We start from the raw sequence: 14,347 nt of genomic DNA, 5'->3' as shown, positions 1-14,347 counted from the left end.
ATACAACTTGACTTGAGACAATTAATGTCACATTTCCAACATGTCAAAATTAGGCAGTTACTAATTTTAAAGTAATAATCTAGTTTTCAAGGTAATTTGCAATTAGTTTGAATTGCATCAAATAAGATTAATAAAAAAATAAAAGTCCAGCAACACTGTATTTAAGCAACGTTTTTCTTCTAAGATTTTTTTTAAACTGAATTTTAAAAGCCCAGACTAACAGACCGACAATAAATTGATAAATTTGAATTAGAATGTTTTGAGAAGAGGAAGAAATGAGGGCTTCTGGAGACTTTTATTTCTGAAATTTCACTGCAGTTCAGACTTTCAAAGTGCTGTTGTAGTTTGACCCCAGCTGCCAACTAAGCACCACATGGCTACTCACTCACTCCCTCCTGCCAGGCTATGGATAGAAAATCAGAAGGGTTAAAGTGAGAAAACTTGACATAAAAACAGTTTAATAATTGAAATATGATAATAATGATAATAAATTGTAGTGAAAAGCAAGATAACGGAGAGATATAAACCCCAAGAAGAAATGATGCAAATGAAAACAATTGCTCACCACAAGTGACCGATGCCCAGCCAGTCCCCAAGCAACAGCCCCCCAGGCGGCCTCCCCCTGCTTTGTGCTGCTGACCCTGACACCACATCCTTGGGGTATCCCTTGGGTCAGCTGGGCCTGCTGTCCTGGCTGTGTCCCTTCCCAGCTTCTTGTGCACCCCCAGCCCAGTCAGTGGTGGGGTGGGATGGGGAGCAGAAAAGGCCTTGACTCTGAATAACCTCTGCTCAGCTGTAACTAAAACATCCCTGTGTTATTCACACTGTTTTCCTGCACAAATCCAAAACATAACCTCATACTGTGAAGAAAATGAACTCTGTCCCAGCCAAAACTAGCACAAGTACTAACTTAACACTGTGAGAAATTTTACTTACCAGTAGAAGAGAGTATTTCTCAAAACTCATGAATTCAGTGACTTTTAAGTTAAGTTGTAAATAGTGTTAAATTTACGGAAAATCCCAGAAATTATTTAATGCTTTTACTGTTTTAATATTTACAGATCTTGAGACTGTTTTTATTTAATTCAGTATGGAAACATGATGTTTCAAAATGGCCAGAAAATTCCTAATAGAAAAAGAATGCAGTGGTTCATACTTATTTTTCCCCTTAAGCTGTCCCTTCTCTTATTGCAGGGATCTTGGAAAGCATATGAAAAGATGATAGTAATGAGCCTAATCCCTAACAAGCTGTCATTTAAAAACTTTTGCCAAAGATAATGCAGCTATGTGAAAAAAAAATTTAAAAAGCATAATAGTGCTGTCAGGAGTCCAAAATTTCGTGTTAGAAAACAGGGTTTGAAGTTATAGAAGAGACTGTGTATCTCATCTCCTTTTCCTAACAGCCTTTCCAAACCAGATGTTTTGTTAGTCCAGCTCTAACCCCAAAAACTTCTCAATAGAACTTTCTAAACTGCTGAATAAACTTTCTGCTAGCATTCTTCTGTCTCACTTAAGGGATTTATGCTACTACTGGAGGTAATAATTACCTGTGTGTTGAGGATAAATGTTTTCATTTTCTTCAGCAGCAGGTTAATCTTTGTTACTTCTGCTACTAATCGAATACTTCAGTGTTCCTTTCTGCTGTTTTATAGATGTATTAAGATCTCACGACTTCAGCAGTTCTAAACAAGAAAATGAAATTTTTGAAAAACTGCCAGCAAAATGCTTTTCAATACAATTTTAGATGTATGGACCAGAATTAAATGCAGTTTTTATACTCTTAGTCATTCCCTAGCTGTTCAGGTTAAAAGAGATGTTCTGAATCATAATGCAAGAGAAATCCCATTGGATGAACTTCACGTTTTAATTAGGCTTTATGCATTTCATAGTTTGTTACTGTAGTTATGTCTCACTTATCACCATAGTCGTTAAGAAAACTGGTTGTACTCGCAGCTCCTATTGAGTAAACATGCTTTTCATTCATGGAAACAAGCTTTCAGAGTGCCGAGATACCATCACTACAATAACATGTGCACTAAATACTTGTACTCACATTGTACTAATAGATAATTGCATGAGAAAATACTGAGAGAACATATTAAAAGTTGCAGAGTTCTAGCACTGCAACTTTATAAACAGAGAGTAAGAAATCATCTTAACAACCCTGCACTAATTACTTTCTTTCTGTTTTGTGGATTGAAATTAAGGTCCTGAGTGCAGTATCCAAGGCATAAACTGATTTTTGAATGACCAGATTCAGAGCCATAGGATTTTGATGTTCCAGTGCATTTGAAATGCAGCTGCTGTTGCAACTGAAGTTCTGTAACATTCTAGCAAAGGGTACCAGGGGGCTGTGAGACAAAGAACATAAAAGAGTCAGTGTCATGTCTCTGCAGTTCTCTAGTGACAACTCTAGATCACAGCTGAAGTCTGAAGTAGAGGTTGAATTCTTCAGTGGTATCAGACATGAGACTCTCCTCCCAAGTTGTTGCAATCACATACCTTTAGCTTATCAAGAAAGTATATGCCCTCTGACTCCTCAGCAGATGAGGTCAGAAGTCTGTAGACCATCTCTTCCAGAACACTTCCTTCTACTATGCTGCAAAATCAAAGGTCTGGCACAGAGAATGGATAAAATCTTGTGATGGAAGATAAAATAGTACATCTTACCCACTTGCAGAGTGGTGCACTTCTGGTGCTCTGGAAAACGTTGATGGTGCTCTGTTTGCACTGGTGCTTGTACCATCAGTAGTACCATAAGAGCTGTGAAGATCTGATCTGCACTATTGTGTTGGGGGATGGTATATGGACCTGGTCATATCAGGAAAGGACTTTGGCAAATTGACTGAAAGTGGTTTAGTTGCTAAGTAGTTGCAGAAACATATGCATTTCTGTTAAGCTTGTATGATTCGTGACTTTCTGCAGAGTTCGTATATTGGGGTTTTTGTGAGGGTGTCCCAGACAGTTTAAATACCCCTATTAAATTTCAAATCATTGCTTAACAAACTAACTTTCCAAAGAGAGGTTTGCCAGCATATTTTGACCTCAAATAATCTTATTTTTCTGTAGCTTTATTTTAAGAAATATCTGTGCACCTTTAGTGGAAACCTTACTGTTCTAGGCAGGTGGAATTAGAGGTGGCAGAAATGTACCTAACTAAGTTGTATTCAATACTTAACTTTAGCAAAGTTGCAAAATCTTGAAAATACGTTGCTGGGAAATACTAGGTACTCTTGATGATTGTAATGTAAGCTTCCATATAATGCCCCTGGTATTTGTGGAAATCCTTCTCTGGAAATAATGTTAAGAAACAACTTCTTGGAAGTAGTTTGGGGTTTTTTTTGTTTGTTTGTGTTTTTTGATTTTTTAAAATTTTTTTGTAATTTTAAAGATTGTGATGATTGCACAAGGTAACACAGGTTCCATTTTGTTTGTCTTGTTATCAGTAGCACAAAAGGGTAAAACAGCGTAACCAACACCACTGCCCCAATCCTTGTCCACAGAAAAATAAAATGGAAAAAAAGTGTGTGTTATGAAAATGAGTTCTCATTTGTACCCATTCCTCAGTTACTGCAGAGCCTGTCTCCGAACTGTGAAAAGTGTTTCTGGTGCCATTCATCATCACTGAAGTGGTAACAAGAAATCCTATGAGCGTTTAGAAACCCTAATGATAGTTATTCTGGATGTTTTCTTACTTTTGCTTTTTATCCTCTAGCTAAAATAGTTTGTTCACAGTTCTGGCAAATTTCCTATAAGGAAAGCTGTTCTGTGAACAGGGAATTATTTTGGTTTTAAATGAGGCAAGCAACTCCACGCACCATGATTTGAGAGATAGTATTTTCTTGGAAGGGGAAGATAGGCCTTTTGGTGACATTTTCCTAGCCTTGTTACCTAATAAGATATAAATACATGTTTTTAGGCAATAGGTTTTCAGCAAAGCTTTGTCTTATACCAAAGATTCTCCTGTGGTACTGATTTTAATATGTAAAAGGAAAGATTTTCAGTGTTGACCTTGGGCATTCAAAGTGAAGGCACTGGGCTTAAATCTCTGGCTTTATTTTGGATAAATTAGTATGCAGCACCTTCTAAAATCTGATCATTGCTTTGTGATGAGTGACTTGTAATGTTTAAAATACTTTTCTTTCAATTTGTCTGAGTGAAACTTTATTCTGTCATGATTACCAGTCCTAGTTCAGCAAACTTTTACAGTGTAAGAAAACCTGCTTATGGTTTGCTTTTCAGGTCATAAAATTAAGGTTTGGGAAGGTATCCTTACACTTCATCTAGCTGGAGCCTATTTCAAAGACAAACTTAGAGAGCAATTGTAAAATTAAAAAGGATAAGTGAAAGAATCTTATAAAATGGTGTTAGTAAATTGTTGCGAACTACTAAGAATGGAAAGGAGAAGGAATTTTGTGAAACCGTGAAGAATACAGAGGGTAACAGAAAACCCAAAGAACCTACTAGTGTGGCTTTAGAGGTGTCAAATTCAACAGTAAATGGAAGAAAGGTGATGTAATCAAGTATATGTAGTGTATGTTTAGCACAGTGCAGAGATCTTCAAAACATTAGAACTGATTTAATTTTTTTTTACTACTGACTCTGTATTCCAATGCATACCACTGTTAGTAAATACACTGCGTCTTTTGTAGACGGTGGACATTCACAAAGAGAAAGTTGCTAGAAGAGAAATTGGTATCTTGACTACAAACAAAAACACCTCAAGAACTCACAAAATCATTGCACCAGCTAACTTGGAGCGACCAGTTCGCTACATCAGGAAACCTATTGATTATACAATTCTAGATGATATTGGACATGGAGTGAAGGTAGGTGATATTGTTAAAACAGCCAAACTGCAAATACATTGTCTTTGTGTATTTTCAGAATAATCTGATGCTTTTTATGATATTATACCAGTTTCTCCTTGCCTGGACAGTGTGTCTATAAACATAAGAAGAGTCCTGTCCAATTTCCAGTTGCCCCTTCCCCTTCTGTTGCCCCACTGTTTCTAAACCTTACAAACCCACTCAATTTTATTTCTGAGGATACTTGGGACTGTGAGTCTCACCTTTTAAAATGTTTCTGAATACCAACTTGTGATGCTGCTGTTATTGTTTGAGTAAGTTGCCAGGGATATACCTGGGGACTGAAAGGCTAATGACCGTCACTTTAGTGCCTGAATCAGCAGGACAAAATACCATCCAGCTGTAATTGCCACCGGCTTACTTTAAAGCTCACCCAAAGAAAGGGTTTGCATGAGAGGTATTATGTGCTCCCTTTTCTTCTTTCTGTCAGAGTCAGTTATACACAAAGCCAGTGATGTGCTTTGTTAAAGTGAGCTCTCTACAACTTTTGTGCCACATGGGGTTTCAGGATGGGAATATGACTGCCAAGTTCGAAGCCAGCTGGTTCTCCCTTTTAAGAGTAGGAAAAAAGAAGGAATTTCAGGGCAGAGATCAGACTGAGACACAACTGGTGGCTGTTAGATCAATGTACACAGCAGCAATAATATCATGTGTGAGATTAGATATGCATTTTTAAAAGCACATCCTGAATGTAAACACAGTCTTAGCAGGTGTGAGCTCATTGTTAACTTGTGCTGCCAGGAAAACAAATACGGAAATGAGAACACTGACAGTGTTAAAGTTCCAGGAAATGAAAGGTAAATAGCACAAAGTGGGGTCATTTTTACATGACAGACTAACAAATCTGTAAACCTGCTAAGTAGCAGTAAGGTAAGATGCTTCTTCCAGTCAAAGTACACCAGAATTTCTTTTGCCTGACTCCTAACTGCATTAGGTTATCTGTGTTGTTCTATTTTGATTGTTTTCTTGAACAGCCATTTAAATGACAATAGATTGTTTAGCCTAAGTTTTAAAATTCAAATTCTTAGCAGTTTGATTTAAATATCTTCCCTGAGCAATTTTACGTAAGGTCTTCTCAACGTCCTGTTTGTTAACAGAAAGTCTCCTTACCCCCATTTCTTACCCCAAAGAGTCAACCTCTAAACAGATTTAAAAAAGACAAGTGACTAAACTTGATTTGGAAAACCAAACCAAACAAAAAAAAATCCAACATTAATAACTACAGTTTGATCAGGAAATTATTATCGCTCTTGTGTTAAAATGTGCTACCAATTCTTACAAATTTTGAATTTATGCAGGTCAGCGGAACTCCTGGTTATGGATGGAGCATATTAACCTGTAGGATTGCTGTTGCTAATATTTTAATAATCACTTTTTGCTTTAAGGAGATAATTTTAGAACTCATTAAAGAATAGTTTTTAATTGCTCTGCAGCACGATCTTATTTAGCACTGGCTCTAAATCATTATAATTGATATCCCACTTACCTCAGTGTAGCCAGAGTCATACTTACTGTGATGCAATGAATTACGTTCTTCTGAAGGAACGTAGTTCATCAAATGGATGATGACTCAAATGTGTGTTTACATGCATTTGTTATGCTTGTGATATACTTGAAACATCTTACAAATTATGTCTACAATGCACTGTATTTATCTAGAAAATGAAGAAGTACTGTGTACTTGTGAAACAATAAGCAGAGAACTTGAAATCATGCTATTCTTAATATCACAGATGTGTTCCAATCAGGTTAATCCTGTGTTTAGGACAGAAGAAAGAACAATTCTCTGCTGATGGGGAAAAAGTGGCCAGTTGTGCTTATGAACCTGTTGGTTTTATTCTGCTTGAGTAACTGTAGATTAGTTGACTAGATCTCTTGGCTGTAGAACAGAGAGAAAAAAAGGAAAAGAGGTAGAAACTTTAAATTCACCTATTTATAGCTATTTATTGTTTGAGATGAGATACTTCTCCCTTCAAATGAGCATTCAGATGGAGTTGTTGCATAAATAGCATTAAAGTTCCAGTTAACATCAGGGTGCCTCAGTCTGCATTCTTTGTTCTTTTTCTGCTGTAGGGCTTCCCCTCTAGTCCTTAGACCCAGAATTATGTATTTTCAGGAGTCAGAATGCTAATGCAGCAGGTATTCATTGCAACCCCTGAGAAAGATGGCAAACTGAACAGAGAATAATACAGGAGAAAAAGGGAGGATCCTTGGCCAAGAAATTCAAGATGCCATGCTGAGAGAATTAGTATAGGCACTTGAGCATCTTATTCCTTCCATTCAGAAGTTCAAAGCAGCAGTGGATACCGTATTCAGGAGAGGGTACTCTACAGTATGGTTTCTTAATAGGTGTGAGAGAGAATTCAAGTGCCTCTGTATCATCCCAGCAGTCCCTCCTCATCTTCCCTCCCTGAAGCTACAATGCTGCAAAAATCTAAAGAACCTTTTGTATGAAGGAGACTTGCTTTCAGGTTTTTTTCAAATGTTTCATGAGTTACAAAGTCTTCCAGTCTATTCTTCCTTCCAAAGAGTTCTTTAGTCAAGAGGATGAAAAAAGAAGTGATCCATTTGGAGTGGTGTGTACTAAGGCATTGTAACTGTCAGGAATGGTGCCGAGGTCCCTGCTCATGGACCTTCCCATGTGACTGACCACTCTGGCCACTACAGGGGAACCTGCTTTTCCAGCATAGTTCTGGGCAGCACAGACCATATTGGTTAATGCATTGATCCATGGAACTTTAAACTCAAAGACAGATTTTCTAGTAAATCAGATTATGTTTCTTTTTTAATACAGTAGGGTCTCTTTTAAATGGATGAAACAGATTAGCTACTCTGGATGCTCTAGTATTGCGATTCTGAATGCTTAATGTTGTTATAGAAAGTGTAAGAAACATAATGATACATTTAGATTAACTGAGCTGAAAACAGATCATTCAAATGGAAAGACTTGTAGTTTTAAAAGAAATTATGGGGAAAGCAGATATATGGTATTTTGCCAGTAAGATGCAGGGCTCAGTGTCAAAAAGCAAGCACTTAGGCTTTAAAATAAGATTTTATTGCTGGTTAAACTCTTAATTTATGCTTTAGGAAATGTGGATATATGGTGCAGTATCCATACAGAGTGCTGTACTTCTTATGAGATGTAATGATTTGCTCTTGATCTTTGTTCAAGAGAAACCTCATGGCATCGAGCTTTGTCTCAGGAGGAACATATATTAGCTTAATATTTTAGAGGCTTCTGTTTCAGCTGGTTGTATATGTGCTAATGCATGTAAACAATTTAAGTGAGCTCAGGCTCATTGATAAGGCTATTCTTTGACAACTCAAATAAATTAATCTCTGAAGTTAATCCATCTAGATCTCTTGATCCATTTGAAAGAAGCTGCCTTTTTGTTAGCACTGTAAGAACTTGAATAAACAGTGTACAAGCATTTGAACATTAATTTCAAAGTATTAATCTAAAGGCTTTGTGGTCAACGTATATTAAAAGTTTCAGCTTGAAGATCTTTTGTTCATGACATTCTGCTTTAACCACTCTTTCTGTGATCTACTGATACATTATTTTGTTAATGCTGAATGCTTAACTTTTTTCTTTCTTTTTCCTTTCTCTTCATATCCTGAAGTTCCAACTAACCTTTCAATGCTTTTTTTCCTTACCTCTTTTATTTGCTCCATTTATGCATTAAGTGGTTGCTTAGATTTAAGGTAAGAAACCCCAGGGCTGGATTTCCATTCTTCTTCTTCTGAGATTATTACACACGGGGAGATGATTAACATGAATATTACTGATTGTTTAAAACAACACCCGCTCTCTCTTCTGTGTAGAATTTCTGTTGAGTGATTTCATTGCAGATAAGCATTTTGTGATATAAATTGATGTGTTTATGAAAGGAAGCTAACACAGTTAATTTTAAAAGCTTTGTGGCAAAATATCGACTGCCTTCAGCATATCTACCAGATCATTTACAAGGGAGGGATGGTGTGCTAGCCTTGTCTAGACAAAAAGGTACAGAGAACAGATAGCAGCTGAGTATGAGCCTCCCCCTGTGTAATATTCTTTTTATCCTATATACGGTGTAAGTTATGGTTTGATTGGGATTAATGTTTCAGTGTGAGATTGCTCAGATAATGGGCTCCAAAGGTGTGTAACAAATTCAAATCTGTATATTATTTTTTAAAGTTGCAGTATTCTTAATTTTTTCAGAAACTGCTAGCACTATTTACATACTGAGAGGCACTCATATGTGGAAACATGCATAAATCAGTTAATTGTGTAAAATACTTAAGAACCCTTAAACAACAAGCTAAGTGATTTCTTTAGTTGAATATTAAATGAATCAAAGAACTCAGGCTGAAGTATGTCAGATTCTCAAGGATCTTAGAGGTTTAAGTGTTAGTAGTCTTAGTGGCTGCAGAAGCAGCAATAAAAAGCATCAAATCAATTAGGCAAGCAGTTAAATGAAATTATATGATATTATGGTGGAATTCATAGCACATTAGTTAATAGATAGGTTATAACCTTTATCGAGTATTAGGATATCATCTTCCTCCTGAAGCGCAACGGGTTTGGGGAAAGTGGGAATGAAAGGTTTTTAGTAGCAGCTGTGACAGTTTTAAAGAGGGAGCTGTTTTAGAACATAGAATGCTAATCTGTAGTACGAGTATATGAATTAAAGGAAGTTCCAAGTTGATGTGAAATATTTTTTAGTATTTTCTGTGACTGGAAAAAACTAAAAAAATCCTACAAATTCCTGAGAAGACTGCCTGTAAAAGCAGGTATTTCTGTATTTATCCCCATGATGTCCCTGTGAGATTGGCTAAATGGTACTTTTAGTCAGGTGTTAAGTGTATGTAGCATATCTGATAACAATGGAAAACTTTTAATAAATGAGAGAATTCTCATATGTCATTTGAAATTTATTTTTACTTGTGAGGCATACAGTATTTCAACTCACATAGTATATAAATGCTTTGAATTTGAGGATGGCAAAATATATCTCCTCCCTGGCTTTTACTTTGTGTCTGCACAAAATGTATACTTCTAATGCTGAGTATGTCTTCCGGACACAGTTCATATTGGATGATGGTTTTCTCAGTGTTCTTAAAAAAACAATTTGCAAACTCAGTTTTCTTTGTTGCTCTCTGTAGTTGCAATTATAAAGAAGTAATGGTTATTCTAAAACAAGTTTTAAAATTGTATAATTGTCGTATATGTGTGAACTGCCATATCTGTGCATCATCTGCAGTGGTGAGAAGAGTCTCTTCAACTTTTCAGAGAAAATAATTTTTTCTATTTATAGGTTTGGAATGGAAATAACATTTTTCATTATAACACCAGTTAAAATATTTCTCTATTTTTACTAGGGTGAACCTGATTAGAAATTTGATTTGAGAAATCACAATATGTCAATCAACTTCTCATTGCCAAAACCTGAGGGTTTAAAAGAAAAAAAAAGAAAAAAAAGCAAAAGCAGCACAGCATCTCTCTGTGGAACCAAGTTGTTCTTTCTCTCACTATAGTCACTATGCCTCAGGCTGAAAGGAGAAAACTAAAAGTAACCCCAGTTCTGTGTGAATGGGTTTTTTACCTCACTTATAGTGATTAAATATGAAGAATTTAGCCTGCTTTTATTTTTTATGACTGCAGAAAAACCTTAGTCTTAGCTAACAGCTACAATGTTAAACTGACTGTAGCAGGGCTAACTATGCTTGTGTCTGGGTAACTTAAATTTAAATTTTTAACAGATTTTGAAGAAAATTCCAGTTACAAGTCAGAGGAGTATCTGTAGCATCTCCTATCATCAAATCAATTGAAAATAACATTAATACTTTTAGTATTTACCAGACTTGGTTCTTCAATTACTTTACATAGGGGGTAAAACAAGTAAACTCACTTGCTGAAGCTTCTACTTGTGGTCATTTTCCAAAACAAGGCTGAAATTTATACACTTCACTTCCATATAAACTGGTAGTCAGCTGAAAAGCATATAGATATGCACAGTAAGTATTTGAGTGGCTGAGCACAACCTGAAAGGGAATTTGCTTTGAGGTAGTAGATGATGGGCAAGAAATCTGTTTGTTGTCTCTGTAGCATTAACAAGATGAAGCAAGGCATGGGAAGGTAGTTTTCATTTTTCCTGAAATTGGGCATAAAATTGCTTAAGAAGATTGAGTAGCCGCTTGAAGTTTTTGAATATAATCCATGAAACATCACTGATGGGACACTTTTTCTTACTAGATTTTGGGCAAAAGATTATTCTTTTAACATTCTGAAAGTTCTAGAAAGTACAATGTGACAGTAAAGCACCACTTGGAAATTTCTGGCTGAGTCCAGCTTTAGAAAGCAGCTCCTCCTGAGGTTTGATTCTGTGGAATATCTGATATTCAGGATCTTTGGAAAAAAAACCTCAACCAGCCAAGAAACTTGCTTTTGGTAATTGAACTATGAGATGTTCTTCAGAAGAGTAAAAATGTGGATTGAAAGCTTTGTTGCAGGTAAGTGCCTCACAGCTGCATAAATACAGGGCTTCGATGCAAATAGTTTTTGCAGTCTGTTGACCAGCTGTTATATCTGACCAGCTGTGTATTTCTGCACTTCTTGTTCAGTGATTTTTTTTTTGCTTGTGAAAATATTCCCAAGAATTAAATTGAATGAACTTGCAGGATTTATCAGTTTTAACCAGTTTATTCCACTAAAAATTTCTTACACGGTGGAGTGCTAAAGAAACTCAGTATGTTAAATGTTTATAAAAATGTAACTGTGAAGGAAACTCAGTCATATGTTGGACTGCAAGATGGTGATTTAATCACTGGAATCTATGAAAAACTAGATGCCAAAAATAGAAATTGGACAAACACATCTTAATTATTAAAAAAATTAAACTTTAAATGATAGTTTTTCCTAGGGCTGTAATCAGTGCTGCATTGTGTCTTAAAGTAATGAGATGGTACCTTTCTAGAACTGGCACTGTAGCTCAGTATAGAAAATATTGGATGAAATTCTGTTGTACCCTTTTGAAACAGAATGGTCCATAGGGATACATTTCTTTACAGTTTGTTTTCTTGCTGTTACTGTGGAGCTGGATCTCAGAGCATCCTCCACAATGTGTTACTTACCAAGGATCTGGTTTTTAAGTAGTTTCTGCAGTTTCTTCCTCAGCAAAACTTCCAATTCCAGCTCCAGTACTGACAAAGTTACAACTTTGGTAGAAGACATTTTTTCCTGTAGTGCAAGTGCTTCCTAATTCATGCATAAAAACCTTCTGCAAGGTATCCAGTAAAAAAAAAAGCTTAACCAAGATCTCACTAGATTTATTTGGTGTTCCACCATGTAACTTCAGTTGGTAATATTTTTTTACCTTTTTTTTTTCTTCTGTGGGAAGAGGCAAAAAAAAAAAAAGAATTGGAAAAATCCCTTCATGCATTCTGCACAGACCCTGTGCCCTACTTGTCTGCTCACAGGGTTGTCTTCCTGCTTTCACATCAGTAAGCTTTGGTTTTTCCCGAGCTTTGTGCCCAAACCATCACTGCCTCTCATTTTTTTTTCTGGTTTCAGCACAGTGGTTAGCTGTTTTGGCATTTATGAGCAAAGGCAGAGATACTCCTCTGTGTTTCTGGTTGCAGGCTCTGTTTTGCCGTGCATTTTCCTAAAATAATTTGCAAGCTTTAATCTAGAAACCAACCCCAGATCTGTGGGGTCCTGCAGTCAAACAAACCACCAAGAGATGGATGCATTTCTTTGCTTTCACCCTCTCATTAAATCAGCTGCATCTGGGTAGTTCCAGCTGTGCAGAACCAGGGGAAATGATGTCAGAAACACTGCAACTTCTGGCAAATACCAACTTACTCCAGAAAACAGATTTTTGGAGCTTGACAGCAAATGCAAATGTGACCTTGAGTTCTGATGGGTGCTTCGGATTTTAGAAGTTTGTAAGAGGGATGTGTGTGGATGAGGATTTGTGTATGGAAACTATATTTACAACCATATGTGCAAAATAGAAAAGGCAATAAAGTTTGAAAGAAAGGGGGCATTAATGGCTTCCTTCTTCCCCCCCCTAAGTAGAAGTTGCCATAGGAGACAGTTGGAAATGTTCCAATATTTGTATCTCAGCTAAAGTTGCAACTTGTATAGTTTTAGATTTTCTTTTAACATCTTGAATAGTTTTATTTCCACAGATCTGTCTATTTTGATCAGAACCATTGAAATAATTTTATATTTTTAATTTCTCTTCTGTGATTATTTGGCAGTAGGTCAAAGGGGAAGTTACTTGCACAGGGTTGTTTAACTTGGAGCAGCTTGTCTTAAAGCCATCAGTCCTGTCAGATTTGAAGACAACCCTATCAATTTTAATTACTTGCTCTTTGAACATCTTGCTTTCAATACCCTGAAAAGACCCTGCAACTAAGCTTACTGTCAGTGTGTTTCCCCATCTTTCAGTTTAGTCTTTTTTGGGGATGACTTCTTTGTGACTAACTTTCTGGGATAAAAAGGGATTGCTTTTTGTTTGGACACATTTTACAACGTTTTTTTCCCCATCCTGGATCAAGGATATGTTTATTTGCAGTGTTAATGAACTATCTAGCAGTCACTGGAGCTCTGTGTTAGTCAGGCAAGTATTGCCTACACTTTTTACTATATATGGTCTGATGTTATGGCATCTTTCACCTCAACTGTCCTTTCTTTTCAGGTAGCTGTAGCCCACTGGAAGCTTAAAAGTTCATTTTTGGTTTTGCAATGATTGTATATAAAATAATAAGATTCTTTGTGGTTAAATATATGGAATTTTATATTAACTATAAAGTTAACATAAGCTTTAGATTTATATAAACTGTAAAGTGGTTACATCATCTGGTGCAAAACAATAGTATAGCCAGTTAAAACACCTAAATGGACTATTCAGGGGCACACAGATTGGTCTGTTTGTTGTCGTCTAAAAACCAGAGGCTGAGTGGGCTGTTTGAAATACAGCAACTGACAGTTCAGTGAGCGTTTAATTAAGGTGTATTTTGTCTGTTTGTGGTTTTTTTTGACAACTCAAATAGGTAGGTGGGCTAAACAGGCATGTTTAATGAAAGAGGAAATACAGGGGGTGCTGCAACTTTAAAAAAAATTCAGATTTTGCTATTTCTTAAATGTTCCGTGTATAGAATAAAATACACTTCATTTTACACTTTCTCTTTTCCCTTCAAGTAGTTGTAGATCAGTGCTTACCTCATCCCTCACTTGAATTAACTTTAGATTTCTTGTTGCTTAGAGTTGGCTTAAAGGACTTTATAATGCTGCGCAAAATAATTTTGTCTTAAATTGACATTACAGACTACTCTTGCACAACTAAATTCAAGCATCTGTTTCTGAATCAGTCAAAAATACCCCCTTGCGATGCTTGGTTTTCTTTTCCTCCCAGCGGATTGAAAATGCGATAGCACTGGGATTATTTAGAGCCAGAAAATCAAGTTTCAGTGGATTAGAATACTGAATG

At 36.3% G+C, this 14,347-nt stretch overlaps 1 protein-coding gene across 18 annotated transcripts in view; it reads left to right on the top strand.

Moving 5' to 3' along the window:
- The window catches only part of ABI2 (abl interactor 2), a 68,784-nt gene that overhangs the window by 32,768 nt on the left and 21,669 nt on the right, over positions 1 to 14,347 (top strand). For 7 of the 18 annotated variants that reach the window (XM_064660645.1, XM_064660642.1, XM_064660644.1 and 4 more), the window contains exons 3-4: positions 4,653 to 4,829; positions 8,556 to 8,573. The exons of 5 other annotated variants lie outside the window; for them this stretch is intronic. In XM_064660645.1, the coding sequence (XP_064516715.1) occupies positions 4,653 to 4,829; positions 8,556 to 8,573 (195 nt within the window). The remainder of the gene's footprint in view (positions 1 to 4,652; positions 4,830 to 8,555; positions 8,574 to 14,347) is intronic. 6 more of the 18 variants (XM_064660655.1, XM_064660651.1, XM_064660646.1 and 3 more) reach the window with 1 other exon arrangement.

This window comes from Pseudopipra pipra, chromosome 7, assembly GCF_036250125.1.
Source record: "Pseudopipra pipra isolate bDixPip1 chromosome 7, bDixPip1.hap1, whole genome shotgun sequence".
NCBI lineage: Eukaryota > Metazoa > Chordata > Aves > Passeriformes > Pipridae > Pseudopipra > Pseudopipra pipra.
The sequence above is the reverse complement of the archived record's forward strand: the minus strand, read 5'-3'. Positions and strand labels throughout refer to the sequence as shown.